Below are 21,435 nucleotides of genomic sequence, written 5' to 3'. Positions count from 1 at the left end.
GGAGATGGGTTTAATACTATAATAAAAGAAGTATTTATCAAAACTAAAACCACTGAGCAAAATTAAAGTTTTAGTAGAACAAAGTATTTACAAATCATAAAAAATTATTTTTTGCAATTCATATTGGCATTATTTGAGCTCTCCTAAATTAAAAAAAAACTTAAAAAAAAACTTATTTCATGAAAATTAAAACTCTTACCTTAATTCATAACTACACTCTAAAACTTGAAGTTACATTACTAAATATATGATGTACTAAACAGAACTCATATATGTGGAGGTAGAATTTAGTGTTCTATAAATGTGTGAAAATTTAGGATGTTCGTTTTTGTCCTTGTGTTATTGATAATCAGAAGTAGATCTTAAAAGCTGTAAGTGAATCAGTATCCCTAGTCATTAATCTCAGAAATATTATCCAACAGGATTTACAAAATTTCTAATTGGCCTGTTAATATTTCATGCCATAATTTTACAGATGTTGTTAAATGTGTACACAAAAAATTTATTTTAAGACATGATAGTATTTCTCTAACAATGGATATTTAATGTCAATATATTTTCCCAAGTTTTTACATGTCACTTATCAGAAAAAAATTTAAACATCAAAAAATACTTTCAAATTAGCAATGTTAAAGTCTTTGATATTTGCTTTTAAAAAATTCTATATTTGAAATCGTTGAAGAATTACTTTTTTCTAGAGTAAGTTAATATGCTCTGTGACATGTACATTATGTAATTAAAATAATTTCTCATAGAATAAAGACATGTAAAAGCTATACATGACTGAGGCTAGCTTTAACATAGGGAGCAGGGAGACTTGAGATTCTCTGACTGGGGTCTTAGGAAACGAGGGGAAGAATAATTTCCTCCGTTAATCCAATAGAGCAATTTTATGGAACTTCATCTTTACTCCTACATCCATGTATTTGCACAGGAAGGAGCACAGAATAAACTCAAAGGCACAAGAGCACCTTCAAGTGCTTCCTTTACTTTCAATTATACTGACAAAAGAAATAGCTTGTTACCAAGATGTCTCTCTCTATTGCAGAAGTGGTTAGTTTTGGCAATGTGCTTTCATCCAGAGTAGCTGAGTCTAAGACAGCATCTTGTTGCCTAAGAAAATGATAAACACACTATTCAAATGTATATAAATGGCAGTTAGAACATAAATCAATAGATTTATCTGTCAGACTGTCTTTTATAAAATAAGAAAAAAAAGGCATTGTGGAACATTTTTAAAATAGTAAACATATTTATTTGGTACCGTATTCCTCCCAGAATACCTTCTCTTTATTCAGAGAGAGAGTTTTATTGAAAGTGATTTGAAAGATCTAATTCAGAGGCCACATCCTTTTTGATAGGCTTTATTCATTCTTGCTCATTGCTCCAAAATCACCTCTCTTCTCTGAACTTTTATAGGAATGTTCTTGCATTATTCCTGAAACATGTATGGTTATTTATAAATATGACGTTTAGAAGAGCACCAATGGAAAAGACTCTAAATGTAGTTTTGCCAAAGACACAGATATATTCTTCAAGAGACCATTTCTCAGATTTCTAGGAACACATATTAGAAGTTAGCAACAAGTGACATAGAAGCTCATATGCTCCTATGTTTTTATTATTGGCTAACTGTTCATATAATACTATAACGTTTCTAGGTATAATTCAGTTCAAAACCTATATCAGATATGAGCTACATTTTGTAACTTCCTCTGGGGCTCCAATGTGTGAAAAGTTCACATCTTCAGGAAAATAAGTTGTTCTGTGATACCTTTAACCTCTCTATCATTGAATGTATCATGCTCCAGGTCCCAACTTCATCAGGATGGATACAGGTTAGTGATGCTGTGTAATAAAATACTTCTCCCCACTAACTGTCCAGTGAGTGGAGACTGTAGGTTTATTGAATATCTGTCTTGAGATATCATACCAAAGTAGGTACCCAGAATGGATCTTCTGACTTAGTTTTTTGCAAATCTAGGAATCCACTATCTTGTGAACTTTAGACTTATTGTTTTCAACTAAATGGACCAGAGAAGAGAGGCAAGGCAATGTGTCAGGAATGTCTCAGGAATAGCTCAGGAATGTCTCAGATCTTCAGGGTATTCTGTGGCTGGAAAGAGAAGGGTTATTTTAACTGCAAAAGTAATCATCTCGTTATTTTGGTGTTTGTATAGTAATAAGATACTAATGACAGTAACGTACTTCAGGAATCAGGACATCTGGGTTCAGATTCTGCCACTATAAAGTTTATGACCTTAATAAATGGATTGTTGGGTTTTTTTGTTTTTTAATGGAAGAAATGCTTATCCTATCTACTTTGCTGAATCCTGACGCTCAAACTTCATCCTCTGTGTGAGTAATGTGGACCTAGAAGAATGCAGCAAGGTCAGGAGAGGTGAAGAGGGAGGAGGTTAGGGGCTACAGGAGAGGCTGCAGAAGTTCTTGCAGTCAGAATGAAGATCCTTTCAGCTCTAAAACTCTATAAATTTATCGTTCTGTGGCCGCAGGCAAAGAGCCTGCTGCTAGGAACAATAATAGAAGCTTTCTCTAATCCTCACACCTACTGTTACAGGAGACAATGACATAATTATCCCCACTGCACAGATGAAGAAACAATGTCAGAGAGATTAAATAACTTCCCCTTCATCACACTGTTAATTAAATACAAAACCAAGGATTTGCCCATCCATATGTGCTTCTAAACTGTCATGCTCTTTCCATCAAAGCAACATTCCATTCAGAAATAAATCAATCAATACTGGAGACACTTTACCTGTTAAAGAGAAAATATGATGTACTTTATTTCTCAAAACTGAAAGAACTATATTGATATTTTTTCTCTTTATCAATAGAGATTTTTCGTTCAAGATGGTGACATAAACATCCTTTTTTTCAAGTTTTCCTATGAAAATGGTAATAATTTGAATGCACGATTGTAAAGCAACTAGAGGGTCATCAGCTGAGTAGATACTTCAACAAATTTTTGGAACATGAAAAGAAGATAAAGAACAGATGAAACAACTGAGAACACTGAGAAGACCGTAACTCATGCAGGAAGGAAACCAATCTGCCTAGGAGACCCCTAGAAAAGGCTCTCGTGTTGCAATCAACAGGTACCAAGGGAGGAAACGCATAGGAAGGCTGACAGCAAGGAAATTATCTGAGCAACTTTATGCCAGCAAATTAGACAACTCAGGGGACTTCCCTGGTGGTACAGTGGTTAAGAATCTACCTGCCAATGCAGGGAACACGGGTTAGAGTCCTGGTCTGGGAAGATCCCACATGCCGCAGAGCAACTAAGCCCGTGCGCCGCAACTACTGAGCCTGCACTCCAGAGCCTGCAAGCCACAACTACTGAGCCCACGTGCTACAACTACTGAAGCCTGCACACCTAAAGCCCATGCTCTGCAACAAGAGGAGCCACCGCAACAAAGAGTAGCCCCCACTTGCTGCAACTAGAGAAAGCCCGTGCACAGCAACGAAGACACAACACAGCCATAAACAAACAAACAAATAAATAAATAAATAATTTTTAAAAAATTAGACAACTTAAATGAAAAGAACATATTCCTAAAAGGTAAAAAAGTACCAAACATGCCTCAAGAAGAAATAGAAAATATGAAGAGATCTATATCAAGTAAACTAATTGAATTAGTAAGTAATAATCTTTCCACAAAGAAAAGTTCAGGTCCAGATGGCCTCACTAATAAATTCTATCAAACAAGTAAGGAAGAAACAACACCAATTCTACACAAATTCATTTGGAAAATAGAGGAGGTTGAAACACTTAACTCATTTTATGAGGCCAGTAGTACCCTGATACCAAAGCCAGACAAAGACATCACAAGAAAAGTACAGTCCCATATCATTCATTAATGTAGATTTGAAAATCCTTAAAATTTTAACAAATCCATTATGTATATTACATATACATAATGACTAAGTGAGAGGAATGCAAGGTTTAACATATGAAGATCATTTAATGTAATATGCCATATTTAAAAAGGACAAAAATCAAATGATCATCTCAATGGACATTGAAAAAGCATCTGACAGAAATCCAGCATCCACTCATGACGAAACCTCTCAACAAACTAGGAAAAGAAGGGAAATTCATTAATCTAATAAAGAGTATCTTAAAAACCTACAACTAACATCCTACATAAATGTGAAAGACTGAACACGTTCCCAATAAGACTGGGAATTTCACTATCACCAGTTCTATTCAACAACGTACTGGGGCTTCCCTGGTGGCGCAGTGGTTGAGAGTCCGCCTGCCGATGCAGAAGACCCACATGCCGTGGAGCGGCTGGGCCCGTGAGCCATGGCCGCCGAGCCTGCGCGTCCAAAGCCTGTGTTCCGCAACGGGAGACGCCACAACAGTGAGAGGCATGTGTACCGCAAAAAAAAAAAAAAAAAAAGTAAAAGAAAAACAATGTACTGAAGGACCCAACAAGTGTAAAATGGAAAGAGAGAGAAATGAAAAGCATCTAAATTGAAAATGAAGACATAAATCTATTATTTGCAGACAACATGACTGATATGTAGGAAATTCTAAGGAATCTTTTAAAAAGCTCCAGAACTAGTAAGCACATTTAGTAAGGTCTTATGATATAAAATTAACAAGCAAAAACTCAATAGATTTTTCTATATACAGAGAAAGAATAATCAGAAAATGAAATTACATAATTTCATTCACATCAAAAAGAAAAATACTCAAGAATAATATTTTTAAAGTCTAAGACTTGTACATTAAAAATACAAGACACTAATGAGAGCAATGAAAGAAAATCTAATTTAATGGAGAGAAATAACATGTTCATGGACTGGAAGGCTCAATATTATTGAAATGGCAATTCTCTCAAAATTGATTTATAGTTTCAATGCATTGTCTACTATATCTCAGTAAGCTTTTTCTTTTTTTTTTTTTTGCAGAAACTGACAAGCTGATCTTAAAGTGTAGTATATGAAAATGCAAAAGACCTAGAATAGCCAAAACAATTTTGAAAAAGAAGAATAAATTTTGTGGAATTAAACTACCTGATTTCAAAACTTAATACAAAGCTACGTGACAAGTGGTGTAAATACAGACACATAGGTAAATGCAAGAGAAATAGAACCCTATATATGGTCAAATGATTTTGGACAAACATGCCCAGGTAATTTAATGAAAATTGTCTTTTCACCAAATGAGGCTCAAACATTTGGATATCTATATGCAAAAAAATTAACCTTAACCCTTACCTCATAACACAGATACCTAATTGAAATAAAGCATGCACATAAATGTAAGAGCTAAAACTAAAACTAGAGCTAAGCTAAAACTTCTAAGAAAACATAAGAGAAAATATTTATGATCTTGTGATAGGAAAAGTTTCTTGGATATGACTCCAAAAGCATGAACAATAAAAGAAAAAAATGATAAGTTGAGCTTCATCAAAATTTAAAACGTTTGCTTTTCAAAAAATGCCAGGAAGGAAATGGAAAGATAAGCCACAGACTGGGAGAAAATACTTGCAGAAGATATATCTGATAAAGGACTTGCATAGACACTATATAAAAAACTCTTACAAGCCAATAATAAGACAAACAACCCAATTTTTTAAAATGGGCAATAGGTTTAAGTTGACAGTTCCCCAAAGAAATTATGTGAATGCCAAACAACTACAAAAAAGATGTCCATCGTTATTAGTCATTAGAGACATACAACCTAAAGCCATGATAAGATACGACAACACATTTACTAGAATGGTTAGAATGACAAAACACAACAAAAGACAAAGTGTGGGCAAGAAGGGAGAGAAACTAGAAACTTCTTTATACATTCCTGTGGGAATGTAAAATAGTATGATGATTTGGAAAACAGCTTAGGAATGTCTTAAAAATTTAAACATACACCTACTACACTACCCAGAATTTCTATAAATAGGTATCTACACAGCAGAAGTGAAAACAGATGTCCACAAAAAGACCAGCAAGCAAAGCTCATAGCAGCATCATTCATAATAGCCCCAAATAAGAAACAGTAAACAAGATGGATTTCAAAAACATACATACTGTATGATTCCATTTATGTGAAATTGTAGAAAAGATAAAGCTATAGAAACAGAAAGCAGATCGATGATTGCCTGGGGCAACCAGTGGTAGAAAGGATTAACTGAGATGGGCAAAAGGGAACTTGTAGATGACAGAAGTATTCTAAAACTGGATTTTGGTGAAGGTTGCGCAACTACAGAAATTTACTAAGATTCATTCAATTGTACATTTTTAACATGGATGAATGTAATGGTATGTAAATTATATCTCGCTAAATCTGTTTTTTACAGACTATATAGAAGGCTTTGAAAAAACAAACTGACAGTACAAACAGATTGCAAATAAAGAAGTAACAAATAAAGCAACAAAGGCTTCTCATCAACAATAATATATGCCATCATGTGGCTATAGATAATACTGTATCGTGTAATTGACATTTGCTAAGAGAGTAGAACTTAAGGGTTCTCACACACACAAAAAAAGGTAAATATGTCAGGTGATGGATGTGTTAACTTGATTGCTGGAAATCCTTTCACAATGTGTAAGTATATTAAATCATCACATTGTACACTTTAAATATATTCTATTTTTATTTGGGGAAAATTGTTAATATTTTTCAATGTTTTCCATATTTGTAGGGAAAAAATTACTATTATCCTTTAACTCTTTAGTGAGCTTAGTCATTAATTCAAGAGTAAGGGCAAAATAGTAGCAACCTTTACAAAAAATAAAAGTCTCGAGTTCACTCTCCACAGATCCTCATTGAAAGAACTACTAAGGGAAGGACTTCAGCCAGAAAAAAAAATGAACCCGGAAGTGAGGAGTGGAATGCAAAGGCAACTTTTCTAAGAAATTAGAAAACATGTTAGTAAATCTAAGTAAGTAGGAGCTTTAGAAAAAGAGTATGGGGAGTTTAAGGACTTGGTAAAACTAAAATATTATAGAAATATTGGTAGAAATAAACAATCACATGAAAAATGCAAAGGAAAGTTCAGAGCTAAGTTAAAGCACTCGAAGGTCCTTTCATATTATTCAGAGGGAAGATGGATCAAATGAATTTTAAACTTTTAAAAATATAAGTTATTATATGTGGCTTTAAATGCTAGGGTAACCACTAAAAGAATAAAAATATATTTGATAGCTTTTAAGCCAATAGGAATAAAGGGACAGAAATTTCAATTCAATAGAATAAAAAAGATTAAATAAGCAAAGGCAACATACAGTAAATAGAAAATACAAAATAAGAAATATGTAATACCAATAACTACAAATGGGATTAAACATGCTACTAAAGTCCAGAAACTCAAAGATTGAATTTTAATAAGACCATCCATATAGTGTTTGTTAAAGGTATAACTAAAAATGACAATGATTAAAAAGAGACTTCTGTTTCTTATAACACAGCAGCAAAGATAATCTGAAAAACCTCCCAGTACCATTCTATAAATACTGGATAATATGCCACAAAGCTCCTTTGAATGCATAGCTGAGCTCACAAGAAAAAAAGGAAATACTCAGGAGGGAAAAGATGGAATGACAAGGCAGAGTAACAGCCAACCCCCGAGGCTACGGCTGCCCTTGGGGGGCGGAGCCTTGGACTTTAATGCCCATGGGGGTCAGGAGATGATTCTGTAGGCTGGAGTTAAATGGAGAATTCAAACCCAGACCTCTGTATGAAGCTGAAACCCAAGACGGGCTCTATCCTCAACCAGAGGAGGACCAAACATGACAGGCACAGGAAAGTTGTGTCAAGAAGATCATTTGTCTTGGCCAGGACATTGGGAGGAGAAAAAATCGCTTCTATGAGTTTGTAACCAGAGGCCTACCCACCCACGGCTTGGAGTGTTGATTTTACTCCAAGTTTGTGTGTTCTGAGAGGGCTTAATTGAAGAAAGTGATGTAAGTGGGCCAAGCTGGTAATGTCTAGTGGTGCCTGGCAAAAGCAAACTCCAAACCACTCCTGCAGAGGCACACGCCCACGATCTAACTGCACAGGAGCCCACATATCTGCCATCTCTTTGTCAGCACACAGTGACCACTGCCCTCCCCTCAAGATGCCTATCCAGCCAGTAAGGTGTCACATGGGGACAGTAAAATGGAGCTCTGTGGGTGAGTGACTTACTGTAATGTGTCACTAAATTCTGTTCACCAATGGCAGTGTGTGTGCGTTGAGAGTCATGATGAAAGAAAGGGGCTACTGAACAACTAGCGTCAAGCTGTGAAAAAACAGGCAAAGAGGAACTGGTGACTTGCATCTGCATTGCCCTCCGTAAACAGATCTGTACTTCAGACTGGGCAAGCCCTGCCCTGATCACACTGCTGATCATTTCAGCCCAGTTCCTTCCTTTTATACACAAGGAGACACACAATGCCAAGGAAGTCACCACATCACCTGAACAGACAAGATGGGGAAAAAAATAACTGCCCCAAATCTTCTACCAGGCAGCATGCCTACAACCAGAATTCCCAGACATTCAGCTCTCTCAACCAACACCAAGTATTAATATTGACACCTGATGGAAGAAATGTTCATATATTGAGGTACGGGGAAGTCTTTCTGGCTTATACATGATTTGGCTTGAACTTCATGCTAACTCAAACAGCCTGTCTTATGGCCCGTCAAACATGCCTTGTACATCTGTTTTAACCATTAAAAAAAAGATTGCATTTAAAAATCTAAATGGAGTGACTGCTTCAGGCATTTAAAATGGAGCCAGGTGGCCATTGTGGATGTGGTTTCAGACATGTTCCTGCATCACTGAGAACTTAAATTTTCTGAACTGTTATCAAATTCAAGGATACCACCAGCCATGCTCAAAACAGTATCTGCTGGCAGCTGCCAGCTACAACCCCTTGTAACTATGCAACCATTTTGGACCCCAACCAATCCTTACTTAACAAGCATCCTTCCTTCTTGCCAGATCCAATTATAATTCTTGATAAACAACTCATGAAACTAACTGTAACCTTGTAGTTTTTGTCTTTTTAAGCCTTCCCCCATTTTGTAGTCTGGAGGAACACCAGTCAAGGGCTTATTGAACCTGTATGTCCTAGATTACAGTCCTCAGTTTGGCTTGAATAAAACTCTCTCCTATCCCTAGTATAGATTTTTTTTATTGATCATTTTCATCAACATACCTTTTCAGCTGATGATATTTAAAAGTGAGACACCTTTAGAGTTAAGCTCAGTCTTTCGTTATTTATACCCTGACCTCATTCCAACAAGGCTTTCAGGCATCCTTAGAGAGGCACAGAATTCTTATAATTTTAGATTAAAAACTTCCCAGGGGCTCTAACGAGGATAACACTGGTTAGCTTATAGAACTTACATAATGACATTAACAAGAGTGCTTCTAAAGTTTTCTCGTTCTTTATGTGGAGATTTGCTCTTTGATTTGGAAGTAGATGGTCCAGCATGACTATCATCAATCTGGTCGAGTAACCCGCCCTTTTTTCCAAAGCGTTCCATGTATTCAGCTTGAATTTTTTAAAAAAAGGCATAAATTAGTCATCTAAAAAGTAAGCTAAAATATTTAAGTGGTTAGAATAAAATGCTGAAGCATGTTTTAAGAAAAAAACTACATTCTTTAAGTTCTTAAGTAACCACATTTTCTTTCACTACGAGGAAGTTAAACTAACTCTCATTTTATGTCATCATGAGAAAACTTTATTTCAAGAATATTCATTAATTTATTTTATATTTTGATTAATGTTAATAAACTCAGATTTTCAATTATATTTGCATAGAACCTTCTTAAAATGAAGATTAAAATTATTATAAAAACAGAATATAAAACTATTTCAGAAAATTTAAAGAACCATGATGAAAAAAATGTTAATATTCAATACAATCAATCTGATAAGTCAAAAATATTAATATAAATAATTTAGAAGTAATGTTTACAACTTACTAAAATCCCCCTTAGAAAAACCTTTAGTCTTTGATACAGAGGCAAATTCTGAATACAATAAATCAAAGTTTTATTATAAACATCCCAATTCCTAAAATATCAGCTTTTATAGCATTTACAACAGCCTGAAATAACTAAGAAACGGATTCAATTATTTTCTTAGGGAACACACTTGGGATAAATTTTTCTACTTTACATAAATATTTCAGTTTACGATTTCATTGCTCTAATTAACTAAATATTGTGTGATTTTTTTCTCTAGAAAATGTCCTTCAAGTCTAAGATAGAATATTAGAGTTCTTACCATACGATTGTTGATTTTTAACACTAAACTGCTCTGGAATACCTTCATCCCGCTTTACACTCAGGTGGAATGATGGAGCCGCCTGCTGCCACTGGGGCTTTGAACTCACCTGAAATATGAAATTTAGATAGCGTTAACAAAACAAGGTCAGGGGACAAAAAAAACCTTTTTCATGAAATGCGTAAGAATGTATAAACACAGACGTTTTCTCAAACAAATTAGGACATCTGTAAAGAAGGCACAAATACCCAATAGCAAATGTCACTAAAGTCTGTGAATGGCACGGTGTGTGACATCTGGGACACATCACCAAAGGCTCTGCTGCTGGTTTGACGTGGACACCTGTTACCTAACTGAGGTGTTCATTCCACAGAGTTTACTCACCCACAGACATTGGCAAGTGATTTTTTAAGCCTTCCATCTTAATTAGAGCCACACCGTGCTGGACTCCAATGCTAATGAGTTCCTCTACATTCCAACTCCAAAGGATCTTCCTGTTCTCATGGCTTCAGCAGCTCTAGATTACCCTGGCAACTCACAAATTCATTCCATCGTTTAAGGCAGGGGTTATAAATTCTTATATCTACACAGTTCTGGCAGGTATCATGAAAGAGGGAGGAAAGGTAGTGATGATAGCTAATTGGCACTCAGCTTCAGTGCTGGGAAATGTTAGGGGGTGGTGGGGACTGTGGCCAACAGGAGAAAACCTACGTCTCCTAAAACGGCAACAACTAATTAGCTCGAGCCAGTTACTGCGATAACAGAACACAGACCCACTGTTGCTAGAACCTATGTCTCTTCAAGAAACCCAGATGGGTGGGTTTTAAAGTAGAATGTACATATTTTTAAACAATGACAATTGAATCTGTGTCTTCCTCTCACATTCAGGCCAACTTGACAGCCCATGCTTGTACTGGCTTTTATTGAATAGTTTTACTCTTCCCAGCCCTTTACTCCTACTTTCAAATAAACTACCTGCACAGAAGCCCTTTTTACAGGCTCTTCTTTCACAGGAAAACAAGCTGAGACAATTAATAAGTCAATGCTTTTCCATCCTTCCCTGCCTGCCTTTCCATTCTTCCGCTCTCATCTTGCTCCATAAAGGATTTCAGATTCATGGGTGGGCTATGAGTAAGGTGTTCACAAAGGGTGGGAATCAGGTCACCAGCTCAGAGGGGTTGGGAGCCACCAGCACTGGGTCATCTTCACCCTTGATTTCAACAAGGATCACCACCAGAAGCATAAATGTCTGTAATGAAAATCACTCTAGGGCTTAACTACTGCCAGAAGATTTTATCCAACCTTAATATTCAAATGAAAATTGTTTGTTTGCTTTGGTCAATGGATTCAAATGAAAATTGTTTGTTTGCTTTGGTCAATGGATTTTTTTAAATCTCTTAAAAATATCATCTCCCTTAACACACATGAAACTGAGAAAATGAATGCTGAGAACATGTAAGATATGGCCAAATATGAACATAAAACCAAGTTTAAATCAGCCAATAAAAGCATTTTAGACTATTATATGCCAATGACAGGAAAGGATTATTATTCAACTCAGCCACTGAATATTGAATCAGGAATTTTAATTGAGTTTACATCTCTAAACCTATATACTAATAAGACACAACAAACTAAGGGTAATTTTTATTTTTCTCTTTTAAAATTTGTGAAATTTTTAAACAGAAAATGCCTATCCCATTTCACATCTTGTCTTTTAAGCTAGAAAATTTAAGATAGATTTTGCAGAAGCACAGAAAAGGTGCTATGGCTCAATTCTATAGAATCTGGTATCATTAAAAAAAAATTTCAATTAAAATGTATATTTTGAAATGTTCATTTACTTTATCTAAGAATATTAACTCAAGTTTTCTAAGTGAAAAATGTCCTCCACTTTAAATTATCAGGAATCTTTCTCTACAAAGCAACACAAATTCAATTTTATAGTTTGTTCTCAGCTTTTAAAATATCTTTCAAAAAATAATGCTTTGGATGAAACTTGAGAACATTATGCTAAGTGAAATAAGCCAGACAGAAAAAGACAAATACTGTATGATTCCACTTATGAGGTACTTATAGTAGCCAAATACATAGAGACAGAAAGTAGAATGTTTGTTGCCATGGACTGACAAGAGGCGGAAACAGGGAATTAGTGTCTAATGGGTACAGTGTTTCCGTTTGGAAAGATGAAGAGCTCTGAAGATGGATGGTGGTGATGGCTGTACAACAATATGGATGTACTTAATGTCTATGAACTATAGATTTTAAATGGTTAAAATGATCAATTGTATGTTATGTATATTTTATCACAATTTAAAAAAAAACCAAACAGTGTTTGCACTGAACCTCCACTTAAGCTCAGCTTCCAGCAGTTACAAGAGCAAAACTCAACGGCATTAAATTCAATATAACTACTAAATGGTAAAATTTATCACAGTCAAGTACATCTTACCCAGCACTTGTCAACTGAAAATGTCTATTAACTGCCTCCTCCACAGGACAATGACAATTTTTAGTCATAATAATAATAATAAAAAGGATGGCAAGATCTGAAGAATCTTCTGTGGAATAGCATTTCAGTGCCAGAAGATGCATCTCAAAGGTCATCAACGTCTCTTACTTTCAAACTCAGAAACTGAGGCTCAGAGAGGTAAGTGACTCCCTCAGATGGCAGGGCCATTAGTGACGAGGATGTAACCCAAAGCTTCATCTCCTAATTCCAACACTGATATATTTTCTGCTAGACAATCTTGGAAATACTTTTATCCAGAATATTCAAACATACTGTACACACTATTAGGAAATTACAGCTTACACTTACTTTATTAAGATAGTTATTTTTCCTTTCATGTGCACCTCAGAATTTCTCAATCAGAAAATAGTCAAATTGAGCACAAAATTCAAAATCATAAATTCAGTTACTTATTTACAAGTTTGAAACTAGTAAACATTTTTAAAAGGGCAAAAATCCAATGAGAGTCTATAGGTAAATTACCGTAGGCAATTGTGGTAACATTCTTACTGGTGTCTTGGATTTTTCTTTGCTGGATGATTTATCCTGCATTTAAAGAAAAAAAAAAGTTTACTCTGTTAATGATAAAATTGATTCATTCAACCATATTTTACAGAGGATCTAAAGTAAAGCACTTAGTATTCAAAATATTTAAAGACATACCCTACTACTTTAAAACAAATTTATTTAATTTATTTATTTTTGGCTGCATTGGGTCTTCGCTGCTGTGCACGGGCTTTCTCTAGTTGCGGTGAGTGGGGGCTACTCTTCTTTGTGGTGCGCAGGCTTCTCACTGTGGTGGCTTCTCTTGTTGCGAAGCACGGGCTCTAGGAGCGTGGACTTCAGTAGTTGTGGCATGTGGGCTCAGTAGTTGTGGCTCATGGGCTTAGTTGCTCCACGGCATGTGGGATCTTCCCAGACCATGGCTTGAACCCGTGTCCCCTGAATTGGCAGATGGATTCTTAACCACTGCGCCACCAGGGACGCCCCTCTACTACTTTTTAAATTCTCAATGTTTGTCTTAGAATTGCTTTTTCATAGCAAGGAAAGAAAGGAAAGTGGTATCCAACAATACCCATCAGAAAGGTTTAAAAATGTGCAAAGGCTTTTATCCATTACATCATCCCCTAGGAATTTAATCTGAACCTAGTTAGTGTCCAGGGCTTACTGTACTCCACCTCCCTTCTCTATCACTAAAATACCATTTCTGTTCTATTGACAACTAGAATGCTCCACTTCCTAAGCTGACAATGTATTCAGGTTAATGCATCGTCAGGTTACTGTAAGTAACATATACTTTTTAGCAGCAACTTTCAGGGAAAAGGGCTGATATCTTCCTTTGAGTAGAGGAGGATTCCATGGTAGGAATTCCACCTAGGTAAGAGGAAGCACTGTTGACAATAATGCTTTGTTCTATAAAGCAGATCATAAATTGTGCTTTTTGCCAATTATCAATTTATTGCCTCTCAGCTCCAAACCTACCCTTTTTGCCCCCCTTTGTGATTGGGCAGGACTCTATAACGTTTCTCCTTTGCCAACCAGCATTAATATTACAAATGGTGTCAAAACAACACTGTGAGAGGAAAGGACTCTCTTCCTGGTTCCAGGGCTTTTTGTTGCTGCTTCCATGGTGTGGCTGCCAGCAGTCAGCATCCTTGCCTGTGGGCACCTTCCCAGCCTGTGGTGTGTGGCTGACCCAGTGACAGACACCCTCCAGCAGGGTTGCAGGTTTCACGGGCATCCCGAAGGGCAGCTTCCCAGAAAGTTTCCCTTACATCATAGAGGGAGACTTTCAAACTCTTCAGCACGCAAGCAAGGTGGTTTTCTCACCTACCAGCCTAAGCCTGCAACACCTCAGCAAACATCTTTGCCATCCAGGTGGGCCATAGCCATTCCCTCTCCAAGGGGTCTTAATCCAGGCTTTGGAGAAGTAATGGATCTTCCAAGTTTCTTCCTCGAGCACTCTCCCTTACTCCTAAAGGGAATGGCTACTTCTTATATCTGCTAACTCTGTACTTTTTTTAAGCTACATTGTCCAAAACAGCATCCATTAGCCACCTGTAGCTACTGACCACTATGAAGTGAGATGTGTTTCAGTGTAAAATATGTACTAGATTTTGAAGACTTATAACAAAATACAAAACATTTAAATTATCTTGCCAATCTTTATATTGATTAGAATATATATTGATTACATTGTGTGTGTATTGTTTTAAGAAATTTACATGAATTATCTCATTCAGTTCTCTTTACAACTCTGTGAGGTGAGCAGTACACCACTTTTGTTCCTACTGTATACATGATGACTTTTTATATGAGGTACTCTCTACCCACACAAAGCATACATTCCAGTCAATATTTTTGTTAACATCTTTATTGAGGTATAATTGCTTTACATTGTTGTGTTAGTTGCTGCTGTATAACAAAGTGAATCAGCTATACATATACATATATCCCCATATGCCCTCCCTCTTGCGTCGCCCTCCTACCCTCCCTATCCCACCCCTCTAGGTGGTCAGAAAGCACCGACCTGATCTCCCTGTGCTATGCGGCTGCTTCCCACTATCTATTTTACATTTGGTAGTGTATATATGTCCATGCCACTCTCTCACTTCGGCTCAGTTTACCCTTCCTCCTCCCCATGTCCTCAAGTCCATTTGCTACGTCTGCATCTTTATTCCTTTCCTGCCCCTAGGTTCTTCAGAACCCTTTTTTTTTTTTTTTGAGATTCCATATATAGGTGTTAGCATATGGTATTTGTTTTTCTCTTTCTGACGTACTTCACTCTGCATGACAGACTCTAGGTCCATCCATCTCACTACAAATAACTCAGTTTCATTACTTATTATGGCTAATATTCAATAGTATATATGTGCCATGTCTTCTTTATCCATTCATCTGTCGATGGACACTTAGGTTGCTTCCATGTCTTGGCTATTGTAAATAGTGCTACAATGAACACTGTGGTACATGACTTTTTGAATTACGGTTTTCTCAGGGTATGTGCCCAGTAGTGGGATTGCTGGGTCGTATGGTAGTTCTATTTTTAGTTTTTTAAGGAACCTCCATACCATTCTCCATAGTGGCTGTGTCAATTTACACTCCCATCAACAGTGCAAGAGGGTTCCCTTTTCTCCACACCCTCTCCAGCACTTATTTTTTGTAGATGTTTTTGATGATGACCGGTGTGACTGGTGTGAGGTGATACCTTATTGTAGTTTTGATTTGTATTTCCCTAATGATTAGTGATGTTGTACATCCTTTTGTGTGTTTGTTGGCACTCTGTATATCTTCTTGGGAGAAATGTCTATTTAGGTCTTCTGCCCATTTTTGGATGGGGTTGTTTGTATTTTTGACATTGAGCTACATGAGCTGCTTGTATATGTTGGAGATTAATCCTTTGTCAGTCACTTCGTTTGCAAATATTTTCTACCATTCTGAGGGTTGTCTTTCTGTCTTGTTTGTGGTTTCCTTTGCTGTGCAAAAGCTTTTAGGCTCCATTAAGTCCCATTTGTTTATTTTTGCTTTTATTTCCATTTCTCTAGGAGGTGGGTCAAAAAGGAGGTGGATCTTGCTGTGATTTATGTCATAGAGTGTTCTGCCTATGTTTTCCTCTAAGAGTTTGATAGTGTCTGGCCTTACCTTTAGGTCTTTAATCCATTTTGAGTTTATTGTTGTGTATGGTGTTAGGGAGTGTTCTAATTTCATTCTTTTACATGTAGCTGTCCAGTTTTCCCAGAAGCACTTACTGAAGAGGCTGTCTTTTCTCCATTGTATATTCTTGCATCCATTGTCAAAGATAAGGTGACCATATGTGCGTGGGTTTATCTCTGGACTTTCTATCCTGTTCCATTGATCTATATTTCTGTTTTTGTGCCAGTACCATACTGTCTTGATTACTGTAGCTTTGTGGTATAGTCTGAAGTGAGGGAGCCTGATTCCTCCAGCTCCGTTTTTCTTTCTCAAGATTGCTTTGGCAATTCGGGGTCTTTTGTGTTTCCATACAAATTGTGAAATTTTTTGTTCCAGTTCTGTGAAAAATGCCATTGGTAGTTTGATAGGGATTGCATTGAAACTGTAGATTTCTTTGGGTGTAGTCATTTTCACAATGTTGATTCTTCCAATCCAAGAACATGATATATCTCTCTCCATCAATTTGTATCATCTTTAATTTCTTTCATCAGTGTCTTATAGTTTTCTGCATACAGGTCTTTTGTCTCCTTAGGTAGGTTTATTCCTAGGTATTTTATTCTTTTTGTTGCAGTAGTAAATGGGAGTGTTTCCTTAATTTCTCTTTCATATTTTTTGTCATTAGTGCATAGGAATTCAAGAGATTTCTGTGCATTAATTTTGTATCCTGCTACTTTACCAAATTCATTGATTAGCTCCAGTAGTTTTCTGGTAGCATCTTTAGGATTATCTGTGTATGGTATCATGTCATCTGCAAACAGTGACAGTTTTACTTCTTCTTTTCCTATTTGGATTCCTTTTATTTTTTTTCCGTCTGACTGCTGTGGCTAAAACTTCCAAAACTATGTTGAATAAAAGTGGTGAGAGTGGACAACATTGTCTTGTTCCTGGTCTTAGAGGAAATGGTTTCAGTCTTTCACCATTGAGAATGATGTTGGCTGTGGGTTTGTCATATATGGCATTTATTATGTTGAGGTAAGTTCCCTCTATGCCTACTTTCTGGAGAGCTTTTATCATAAGTTGGTGTTGAATTTTGTCAAAAGCTTTTTCTGCATCTATTGAGATGATCATATGGTTTTTATCCTTCAGTTTGTTAACATGGTGTATCACATTGACTGATTTGTGTATATTGAAGAATCCTTGCATTTCTGGGATAAATCCCACTTGATCATGGTGTGTGATCCTTTTAATGTGCTGCTGGATTCTGTTTGCTAGTATTCTGTTGAGGATTTTTGCATCTATGTTCATCAGTGATACTGGCCTGTAGTTTTCTTTTCTTGTAACACCTTTGTCTGGTTTTGGTATCACGGTGATGGTGCCCTCGTAGAATGAGTTTGGGAGTGTTCCTCCCTCTGCTATATTTTGGAAGCGTTTGAGAAGGATAGCTGTTAGCTCTTCTCTAAATGTTTGATAGAATTTGCCTGTGAAGCCATCTGGTCCTGGGCTTTTGTTTGTTCGAAGATTTTTAATCACAGTTTCAATTTCAGTGCTTGTGATTGGTCTGTTTATATTTTCTATTTTTTCCTGGTTCAGTCTCAGAAGGTTGTGCTTTTCTAAGAATTTGTCCGTTTCTTCCAGGTTGTCCATTTTATTGGCATAGAGTTGCTTGTAGTAATCTCTCATGATCCTTTTTTATTTCTGCAGTGTCAGTTGTTACTTCTTTTTCATTTCTATTTCTGTTGATTTGAGTCTTCTCCCTTTTTTTCTTGATGACTCTGGCTAATGGTTTATCAATTTTGTTTATCTTCTCAAAGAACCAGCTTTTAGTTTTATTGATCTTTGCTGTTGTTTTCTTCATTTCTTTTTCATTTATTTCTGCTCTGATCTTTATGATTTCTTTCCTTCTGCTAAATTTGGGGTTTTTTATTCTTCTTTCTCTAATTGCGTTAGGGGTAAGGTTAGGTTGTTTATCTGAGATGTTTCTTGAGGTAGGATTGTATTGCTATAAACTTCCCTTTATAACTGCTTTTGCTGCATCCCATAGGTTTTGGGTTGTCATGTTTTCATTGTCATTTGTTTCTAGGTATTTTTTGACTTCCTCTTTCATTTCTTCAGTGATCTCTTGGTTATTTAATAGTGTATTATTTAGCCTCATGTGTTTGTATTTTTACAGTTTTTTTCCTATAAAAACAAGTTACAACTTACACCGCAGAACTACAAAGGATCATAAGAGGTCACTATGAACAGCTGTATGCCAATAAAATGGACAATCTAGAGGAAATGGAGAAATTCCTAGAAAGTACAATCTCCCAAGACTGAATCAGGAAGAAATAGAAAATAGAAACAGACCAATTACCAGGATTGAAACTGAATCAGTAATAAAACAAACTTACTCTCAAACAAAAGTCCTGGACCAGACTGCTTCACAGGTCAATTCTACCAAACATTTAAAGAAGAGTTAGCACCTATCCTTCTCAAACTATTCCAAAAAAATGCAGAGGAAGGAACATTCCCAAACTCATTCTATGAGGTCACCTACACCCGGATACCAAAACCAGACAAAGATACCACAAAAAGAAAAAAATACAGGCCTATATCACTGATGAACATAGATGTAAAAATCCTCATCAAAATATTAACAAACCAAATTCAACAATACACTAAAAGGATCACACACCATGATCAAGTGGGATTTATCCCAGGGATGCAAGGATGGTTGAATATTTGCAAAAATCAACCTACATGATATACCACATTAACAAATTGAAGAATAAAAACCATATGATCATCTCAATAGATGCAGAAAGTCTTGGACAAAACTCAACATCCATTTATGACAAAAACTCTCAACAAAGTGGGTGTAGAGGGACTATATCTCAACATAATAAAGGCCACGTATGATAAGCCCACAGCTAACAACATACTCAACAGTGAAAAGCTGAAAGCAGTTCCTCTAAGATTAAGAAAAAGACAAGGTTGTCCAGCCTCTCCACTTTTATTCCACATAGTATTTGAAGTCCTAGCCACAACAACCAGACAAGAAATAAGAGAGATCCAAATTGGAAAGGAAGAAGTGAAACTGCCCTGTTTGCAGGTGTGATGATACTATATATACAAAATCCTAAAGATGCTACCAAAAAATTACTAAAATTCATCAATGAATTTGGTAAAGTTGCAGCATACAAAATTGATGTACAAGAATCTGCTGTGTTTCTATACACTGAAAACAAACTATCAGGGCTTCCCTGGTGGCGCAGTGGTTGAGAGTCCGCCTGCCGATGCAGGGGACACTGGTTCGTGCCCTGGTCCGGGAAGATCCCACATGTCGTGACGCGGCTAGGCCTGTGAGCCATGGCCGCTGAGCCTGAGCATCCGGAGCCTGTGCTCCACAACGGGAGAGGCCACAACAGTGAGATGCCCGTGTACCTCAAAAACAAACAAACAAACAAACAAAAAACTATCAGAAAGAGAAATTAAGGAAACAATCCCTTTACAATGCAACAAAAAATAAAATATACAAGAATAAATATAAGGTAAAAGACTTGTACTTGGAAAACTATAAGACACTGATGAGAGAAACTGAAGACAATACAAAGAAATGGAAAGATATACCATGCTCACGTGTGTAGCTGAACCAAACTGACTCCATTCTGTCAGCTCTATCTTAGGCCCACTGTCCTATCCCCTCCTCCTTATGCATGACTGAGCTTTAGCCTGACACACAAGGAATGTGCCCAAGCCAGATGAATTCCCATTCAACTTTCACCCTTGCCTTCATCTGATACCTAAAAACCAGAAGTGTGCCTTTTGCTGATGCAGATGGTTAATGGTCATGAGACATCCAGGGGAAGGAAAAAAAAAACCCTGTTCCCATCCATGTGGACATGGATGTAGTAGTAGTCAGATTCTATTTTTAGCTTTGACCCCTTTAAATTCTCCCTAGTAGTCAGATTCTATTTTTAGCTTTGACCCCTTTAAATTCCCCTGTACCCCTTTCAGCGGTGCTAAGTGCAGCTGTGAATGCGGATCATGTGTCCACCCAATCCTTCCCGCCTAAGTTACCCACAATACATTTCCTAATTGTTCTTTATGAAGTTGATCACCTCATTTTTCAGTCTCAACGTTCCTTCTCAGTTTGGAAGACATTATTCAGTATCTCTGACTACCAACATCATGGATTAGAAGACTCACTCCTGTTAAAATGGCCATATGACCCAAGGCAATCTACAGATTCAGCGCAATCCCTATTAAAATACCAATGGCATTTTGCACAGAACTAGAACAGAGCTAAAATTTGTATGGAAACACAGAAGACCCTGAAGAGCCTTTTTATCTTGTTATCTCAAGATAACAATCTAGAGAAAGAGAACAAAGCTAGACGTATCACACTCCTTTATTTCAAACTGTACTATAAAGCCACAGTAATCAAAAACAGACACACAGATCAAGGGCGCAGAATAGAGCACCCAGAAATGAAACCACATTCATATGGTCAATTAATCTATGACAAAGGAGGCAAAAATATACAATAGGGAAAGATAGGCTCTTCAATAAATGGTATTGGGAAACTGGACAGCTACGTGCAAAAGAATCAAACAGGACCACTTTCTCACAACATATTAAAAAAATAAACTCAAAATGGATTTAGGACGTCAATGTAAGATATGAAACCATAAAACTTCCAGAAGAAAACACAGGCACTATGCCCTTTGACATCAGTCTTAGCGATTTTTTTTTTTTTTTTTTGCAGTACGCGGGCCTCTCACTGTTGTGGCCTCTCCCGTTGCGGAGCACAGGCTCCGAACATGCAGGCTCAGCAGCCATGGCTCACGGGCCCAGCTGCTCTGCGGCATATGGGATCTTCCCGGACCGGGGCACGAACCCGTGTCCCCTGCATCGGCAGGCGGACTCTCAACCACTGCGCCACCAGGGAAGCCGGTGATATTTTTTTTGCTATATCTCCTCAGGCAAGGGAAACAAAACCAAAAATAAATAAATGGGGCTACATCAAACTAAGAAGCTTTTGCAAGGCAAAG

General features: G+C 36.8%; 1 protein-coding gene across 1 annotated transcript in view; it reads right to left on the bottom strand.

Moving 5' to 3' along the window:
* Positions 1-21,435, bottom strand: part of DNAH7 (dynein axonemal heavy chain 7) — a 246,720-nt gene that overhangs the window by 213,634 nt on the left and 11,651 nt on the right. The window contains exons 2-5 of the mRNA XM_030855979.3: positions 13,253-13,315; positions 10,258-10,366; positions 9,372-9,519; positions 1,026-1,113 (exon numbers count right to left, since the gene is read on the bottom strand). Of these exons, the coding sequence (XP_030711839.2) occupies positions 1,026-1,113; positions 9,372-9,519; positions 10,258-10,366; positions 13,253-13,315 (408 nt within the window). The remainder of the gene's footprint in view (positions 1-1,025; positions 1,114-9,371; positions 9,520-10,257; positions 10,367-13,252; positions 13,316-21,435) is intronic.

This window comes from Globicephala melas, chromosome 7 (assembly GCF_963455315.2).
Source record: "Globicephala melas chromosome 7, mGloMel1.2, whole genome shotgun sequence".
In the NCBI taxonomy this organism is placed as follows: domain Eukaryota; kingdom Metazoa; phylum Chordata; class Mammalia; order Artiodactyla; family Delphinidae; genus Globicephala; species Globicephala melas.
The sequence above is the reverse complement of the archived record's forward strand: the minus strand, read 5'-3'. Positions and strand labels throughout refer to the sequence as shown.